Raw genomic sequence first — 8278 nt, 5'->3', positions numbered from 1 at the left:
AAACTCTGCAACTCTCGCTTAGGCGAGAACGATCCGCTTGGGCGAGAATTGCAGTATTCCTCTCCTGGTCTTGTGCGAAACGACCCACAACCATACCAAAACATCATTCATACATTGCTAAGCACAAAATAATGACCAGAAATCATCAAAATAGGCTATATATCACTCTTTTCAAATACCCCAAGTCGAGATTGATTCAGCTCTAACCCTTCCATACCCAAAATCCTCATTCTCAAACCAATAACTCATAAAAGAGTTTTGCAAACAGCAATATCTAAACCAATTCTTAATCACAGTGCATACAATCTAGAATTCATACCATACGAATTTCAATTGAGGTTATACTGAATCAGACCCATACATAATTCATGTAATTTACACACACAAAAGAACAGCTCCCCTAACCTGGAATTCTGGATTAAAAATGAGAAGGATGAAGGACCCTCAGTTCACCAATGCTTTTGCTTCAGCCCCCTTGTACACCCAAAACTTCTTCTCAATTCCTAATTTCGTTTTCCTCTCTAAACCAGGTTTCCACACTGCCAAAACCCTCTATTTTCCCTTAAAACAACCTTTTATGAGTCTTAATTAGGGCCTAAATGCTAAAACGAAAAATGAACCTATTAGTGTTTCAAATTTCCATTTAAGGTTATTTACTTAGTGGACTAATATTGTTTTTCACAGCCCCTTTGGTCTCCTCATTCTGGCTTTACCTTTTGCCCTTTCACCTCCACTCCAAACTAGAATTAGCAAAAATAAAGTCTACTTCACCTCTAACAAGGTTTGAACCTGTGACCTTCCACACATAAGGCCAAAGTACAACCACTATGCAAATTCACGTTTTGTGATAACCATTATAATCTTATGACTATATTATCACTCACCATTCACAATTACATTACCAAAACAAAATAATAATAAATAAAATGACACACACTTGGCATACATAGGACTTGAACCCAAGTCCTTTCACACACAACCAAGTACTCTCAACCATTTGAGCTAGTACTTTTCCACATCACATCAAACAATATTTAATGCCATAAAAGCTATTTCTACCCGCATTAATTAATTAATTAATTATTTAATTAATTAATTTTCACGGGTTTTATAATTCCCCCACCTTTAAAAGTGTTTGTCCTCGAAAATAGGACTTACTAGTAAAGAGGTGAGGATAAGACATCCTCATGAGATCCTCCATCTCCCAAGTCATCTCCTGTGTCGTCTCATCCTAGAGTACCTTCACCATCTTTAACTCCTTGCCTCTCAGTTGCTTGACCCGAGTATCTAATATGCGAACCGGTCCAACTGGCATAGTCAGATCCTCGCATACTTGCACCTCATCTGACTCCAAAACATGATCTGGACTTGTAATGTATTTCCTCAACTGTGAGACGTGAAACACATTATGCAAGTTGGATAGGTGAGGTGGTAGAGCGATCTCGTACGTCGCTGCTATTCTCCGTGTAATCTGATAAGGCCCTATAAATCTTGGAGTCAACTTCCTTGACTTAAGAACCCTTCTGATACCTATAATTGGAGTAAACCGGAGAAATACATGGTCTCCTTCATCAAATTCAAGTGGCTGTCTCCTCTTATCAGCATAAGACTTTTGCCTACTTTGAGTGGCTCGCATCCGATCGTGAATCAATTTAACCTGACTAGTCGTTTGTTGTAGAAATTCAGGACCAAGCACAAAGGCTTCACCATCCTGTTACCAGCACAAGGGAGTACTACACCTTCTTCCGTACAATGCTTCATAGGGCGCCATACCAATACTGGAGTGGTAACTATTATTGTAGGTGAATTCCACCAAAGGTAGCACATCATTCCAGTTTCCCATGTGATCCAGCACACATCTTTAAGTCTTATAACCCAATTAATCAATTTCGTAGTCCTGTGTTAATGGACTGTTTAAGGCAATTAAGAAAGATTGTAAGAGAAGAGATAGATCAAGACACAACAGTTTATACTGGTTCGATTCAAAAAGAATCTACGTCCAGTCTTCTCCTAAGTACACCTACTTAGGAGGATTCCACTAACACAATAAAGATCAAAGAATTACAAGAACATCTATATAATTCTAGAACCTAAAAACCAAAGAACTTGATCTACCAATCAAGAACTCCTCGTAGAAGCAATGCATCCACGCAATTGCACCTAGGCCTACACTTCACACAGTGAAGCAACTGTAATCAGAAATACAATAAAAAAGAATCAAGAAACGAATAAACCTATTGTTGTGTAGATTTGTCAATTTGCTCCTAGATTCAAGCTAGACCCATCAAGGTGGAATCAACCATCAATCTCCTTGAATCTTCACTTGAATGATCTTCAAGAATGCTTAAGAACTCTGTGAATCTCAGAGGGTTGTTTCTCATAATGTTTTTCAATGATTTGTAACTTTTTCCAGAGTTGAAACAGATTTTAAAAACAACTTTTATACAAAGTTCTCTGTTGTCATTAATGGATTAGGAATTCACCTAATCGATTATCGTGAGTGTATTTTCACTGCCTTAGTGCAGTACTCACAACTAATCCATTAGTTAAAGAGCTAATCAATTCATGAGTGCACAAGCAAGAGTGTGATGGTTAATTACAACTTAATGCAGGCTTGATTTGCATCTGATAATTTCATACAAACAGCCTAATGCACAGCCTAACTAAAACATAACTAATTCTAAACTGGTAATGGACATGAAGTGTAGCCTTGGACATCATCAGAACCATCTTCATATGAGTTGAATTAGCTCCCCCTTTCAACAATGTCCCATTTTTTTATGATGGCCAAAATATGTCCTATAACATAGCAGCATTATATGTCCTGCAATACATAAACAAATAGCTTTCTCCCCCTTTGGACATTAGCAAAGAGAGCATAGGGGTGTAACACAACTAAGCCAGCACATACCATGAACATCACAAAGTAACAATACAAAGTATGACAATACTAACAATGCAGCAGATGAAATCAGTAGCACAGGTTAACATCAGAGTGCAAACAACCATAAATCAAATCAGTAATTAAGTATTGCAATATCAGTTTAAATCTGTAGTGCAGATATTTATGGAAGTATAGAGCAAAGAGAAACCAAGACCAATGGGATGGCTAAACAGATCCAACAATAGGAATATCAGAGTGCATACAGGCAGTTAAGGATTACAGTACTAGCAAATGACTAATCTAATGAATTATGTAGTGTTCAGAAGCAAATTAGCCATAGCAGGAAAACGATAATCGATTAGAGAATTACCTAATGGATTAATTTATGCAGAAATATGAAAAAAAAGGCACATTTTACTTCCTTTTTAGTGAACAAACACGCAGTAAATTCAAAATGTAGGAGTACTTCAACCAACAATTATACTTGATCACAATAGAAGAGGAACTTTTTACCTTGGGAATGCCTAAAATTTGACCTTTGTTATTATCCCCTCTTGTAACACGACCATTAATTCGCTTTGTAAGATATCTTGTAGAAGTTCTTCACATCTCCTTTCATGTGTCTTGAGCATCCATTATATAGAAGCGACATTGTTTTCCTTGCATCAAGACACACCTGAAACAAAGATTAAAGAGAAGATGCAGGTACCCAATTGAACTTGGGTCCTTTCATGTTAGTGGTTTAAGGTGTTCCTTTAGTTACCCATTTGTACTCTCCTTTAGGAACCCCACAATATTTAAAATAGCGGGAATTTAATGCATGACCAAGTTCAGAACAGTAGGAACAAATGACAGATGTTGGTTTACTCATATTTAGAAAAATTTTGGTGCCTAATGGATTAGATTTGCCACTGCAACTTATTCCCTCTTTATTAAGCACACTCCTTTGAGATCCTAACACTCCTTTGAGAGAGTTTTCATTAGGAAATCTATCTTTTCTAGCTGTCTTGGGCATTTTTCACATTGGGGAGAGCTTGTGTCATCTTTGGACCTAGAGTGTGATGAAGGATTATGTTGTTCCTTTTTAAGATTATTGAATATGGTGTGAGTTGATTAAGAAAGCTAAGTGAAATCCCCACTGGACATTAAGATAGCAAGCTATCTAGATGTGAAGGTTCCTTTCACAAAACTCAAGAGAAGAAAATAATGGATTGATTCAAAACAAAAAGGAAATGAAAAGCACATAAACCATAGAAAACCAAGAACAATTAAAGGAAGAAGAAAACATAAAATGGAAAGGAAAGAAATGGTAAAAATGTGAGAAGCACGCCACTACAAGGCTAGGCTATAAGCCATGGCAACATTGAAGATGAGTGGATGTGTGCCGCCACTTGCTATGCAAGATAAGGCTTAAAAGTTTCACTCCCAAGGGAGCAAACTCTCACAAATGGTTGAGACACAAGAGTGTTTTTACTTCAAAATGTTCAACCCTTTTACATGTCTAGGAGCACCCCTTATATCGAAGAGTTTAGGGGCCTCTAAGCAAATAAAAGATACCTAAGGATGTCTCTACAAAAACCTAAACTTAGCTTTTAGAAACTAGGTCAAATAAGGTTTCAAAAATGAGAGACAAAAGAGCTAACTATGGTGTGTGCAAGGCTAATTTGGTTCTAGCACAAAAGGAGACAAAGAATGTGTCTCATATGTCTCCAAAAAGTGGCCAAAGTGTGCTAAAAACAAAGGAGACCTATTTTTATAGTTGCTAGTTTTAATTGCATTTTTAAGAATCAAATATTTGAGATCAATTCCGTATTCGTTGTGAGACGACTCAGGGTTATCTTAACCCTAACTATTTTGTTCACTACTAACTGGCAATACTGAAGTTGCTAAAGTAGTGGTAATTTGATCGCCTAACGACAGCGATATCACACCGCGAATCAACGTTTTTCAGGTTATGTTGGGCAGTTTTGGCTACTGTTTTTGTTACTCTTCTTACTCAAAATCATCCATAAAAACCTCAATACAATGCTCCAACAAATCTGTAAAAATACTCATCATACATCGTTGAAATGTTCCAGGAGCATTGCAAAGGCCAAATGGCATTTTCCTATAAGCATATGTACCGAATGGACAAGTAAAAGTAGTCTTATGTTGATCCTCTGGGGCAATACAAATCTGAAAATACCCAGAGAATCCATCAAGAAAACAGTAATGAGACTTACCTGCCAATCGATCTAACATCTGGTCCATGAATGGTAAAGGAAAGTGGTCCTTCCTGGTAGCCTGGTTTAGTCTTCTATAATCAATACAGACCCTCCAGCTATTCTGAATACAAGTAGAAATCAACTCGTTCTTCTCATTCTTGACCACGGTGATCCCAAATTTCTTGGGGACCACATGTACAGGACTCACCCAAGTGCTGTCAGAAATGGGATATATAATACCTGCTTGTAGCAACTTGGTGACTTCTTTCTTCACAACCTCCATCAGCTGAGGATTCAGTCTCCTCTGAGGTTGCCTTACTGGCTTAGCATCCTCCTCCAAGAGTATTCTGTGCATGCAGAAAGAAGGACTAATACCAGGAATATCTGCCAAAGTCCAGCCTATTGCTCGCTTGTGATCTTTGATAACTTGCAATAGCTTTTGTTCCTGCTCATCAGTAAGCAAGGCAGATATAATAACAGGGAGTTTCCCATCCCTCTCAAGATAAACATATTTCAAATGAGATGGTAAAGGTTTCAACTCCAAAATGGGTGGTTGTTCCACAGATGGCAACATTTTACTACCTAAAGTAATTTCAGCCACCTTAGCATCACACTTGGACACCACAGAGGTATCAAATAGTGACACTGCGTCCTCAACATCACCTATTTTACAATTTTCTCTTTCGTCTAAAATTGAGCCCGAAATATTCGAAAAAGAAAAATCCAAAGAAGAAGAAAAACCAGATAAAACGTCCAAAAGTCCAAAAGCATAATTGTTCACTACATTACTCAATAAATCAATACAAAAAAAAGAATGGTCTTCAATTGGGTGCTTCATGGCTTCTAGCACGTTGAACTGCACCTTCTCATCTCCTATCTCCATAGTCAAGGATCCTGCATGCACGTCTATCTTGGTACGTGTTGTCATCATGAATGGTCTTCCCAAGATAATTGTTGTTGAACGCATTCCTTCATCATCCTTCATGTCCAAGATGTAGAAATCTGTAGGAAAAATTAACTTGTCCACACGGATAAGCACATCTTCTAGCACACCGGCAGGGTTAACTGTGCTATGGTTGGCCAATTGAATGACCACACCAGTAGACTTAAGAGGTCCAAGATGAAGTGAAGTAAAAACAGATAAAGGCATTACATTAATAGAAGCTCCTAAATCTAACATAGCATTGTCAAACTTAGTACTTCCTATAATGCAGGGAACAGAAAACATACCTGGATCCTTACACTTTTGCGGCATTCTGACTGCAGGCTTCTTAATTAAGCTAGAGACGTTTCTTCCCATGTTCACTACCTCTTTGTCCATAATACGCCTTTTATGTGTACATAATTCTTTTAGAAACTTGGCGTATTTAGGAATTTGTCTTACAGCATCTAACAAAGGGATGTTTATCTCCACTTTCTTGAAAGTATTCAGGATTTCTTTGTCTAACCCCTCCATCTTTTTAGTTTTTGGTTTCAAACGGTTTGGATAGGGAGGAGGAGGAGAATAAGGAGAAGAATTTTCAGAGGAAGTATTAGGGGATACCAACCTGGAGTTATCACTGGGTGCAGGCATTTCAGATGTTGCTTGTGTTGCTTCATCTGATCTTCCTCTTTCATCATTAGGTACAACTTCATTGTCCTTATCTTCATCTTCTTGGGCATCCCCAAGACCTTGTATTTGCTTACCCGATCTTAAAGTCATAGCACTTACATTTCGCGGGTTAATTACAGTTTGTGCAGGCAAATTGCTTGAGCCTTGTTGAGACTTCATCTGATTTAACTCATTTGCCATTTGTCCAATCTGATTTTGCAAATTTTGATTGGTTGTTTCCATTGTCTATTTCAACTCATTGATTTGTCCCTTCATCATGTCAGCCATCATTTTCATCATTGCTTCCATGTTTGAATCACCAGAAGTTGCAGTTGGTTGTGGTTGTTGCCTCTGTTGAGGTGGAACATAGACTTGTTGGTGTTGAGGCTGTTGATTTCCCCATTTCTAGCTGGGATATTCCTTCCAATCTGGGTTGTACTTGTTGGAGGACAAATCATGGTTGTATTGCTGCCAAGGTGGTCTATTATTGCCATAGATGTTTGCAACATATGCCTGAGGTTGTTCATTGTCTAACGTCCCTGTCTCTTTTAACATAGAACAAGCCTCTATAGGATGATTAGTAGAAGCAAAAATTCCACATAAAGTAGAAGGGATAGGCTTTTTCTGTAAGTCTGTCAAGGTCCTTACCATTGGCGCTAAGTCATCCAACTTCCCTTCTAATTTCTTGTGATCTGCAACATATGAAGCTTCTACTCCATGGGTTCCCTTTAATAGAGTTATAGAATTACTCCTTGTGGAAAATTGTTGATGGTTCGACGCCATAGTTTCAATCAATTGTCTTGCATTTGTTGGCGTTTTGTCCACCAATGACCCTCCACTTGCAGCATCTATCATTTGTCTATCCATGATACTCAATCCCTCATAAAAGTACTGAATGAGGAGATGCTCGTTTATTTGGTGATGAGGACAGGAAGTGATGAGTACGTATTTTTGCCCTCATTTAATGTTTAATTCTGGGTATTTAATTGAATTTGTGTGCCTAAAGAGTGATTTAATTGATAATTTTGATAATTAGGTTGTTTGAGCTTGTGTGATAAAAATGTCTTAAAAAGTGATTTTTAGCTGCATAAATTATTTTTGGATATTTTAACGTTTGTTGATGCAGCTGAAGTTAAGTTTTAAGCTCATTTAGAGGTGTGGAAATAAATTGATTAAAGCTTCATGACACCTTAAAGATAAATCAAAGAATAAGAAATTATCAAAAGCACAAAAATTCAGGCCAAGCATTACATGAAGACGGCAAGAAAAGCTTGAAAAAGTGAAGAAGTTTGGCTAAACCAAGAAGAGAGGAAAGAAAAATTGGACCTTGCGGTTTTCTTTATCTTTATGATAGAAGATAATTTGGGAAAATATATCTTTAGATATTTTATTTGATATTTTTAAATAATTATCTTATTTAATTATATCATAAAATATTAAAAGATAATAACTACCAAATCTTTTTAAATATGACAAGATCTTCTTGAATCTTTTTAGTTCCACAACAAACAAATATATCTTGAAGATATTGGATTATTTAGAAGATAATTTAAGGAGATTGCAAAGGGTTGATTTGGAAAATTAATACAAATATTAATT

General features: G+C 37.1%; 1 protein-coding gene across 1 annotated transcript; it reads right to left on the bottom strand.

Annotated features, from left to right (window-relative positions):
* Positions 1-1240: 1240 nt before the first annotated feature.
* Positions 1241-1636, bottom strand: LOC114172655 (the record flags this gene model as incomplete). The annotated part of the gene is made up of 1 exon (XM_028056986.1): positions 1241-1636. A coding segment is annotated over exon 1 (396 nt), but the record flags the coding sequence as incomplete, so codon positions are not given.
* Positions 1637-8278: the final 6642 nt, after the last annotated feature.

Source organism: Vigna unguiculata, unplaced genomic scaffold (assembly GCF_004118075.2).
Source record: "Vigna unguiculata cultivar IT97K-499-35 unplaced genomic scaffold, ASM411807v1 contig_657, whole genome shotgun sequence".
Taxonomy (NCBI): domain Eukaryota; kingdom Viridiplantae; phylum Streptophyta; class Magnoliopsida; order Fabales; family Fabaceae; genus Vigna; species Vigna unguiculata.
This window is presented reverse-complemented; position numbering and strand designations above follow the sequence as displayed.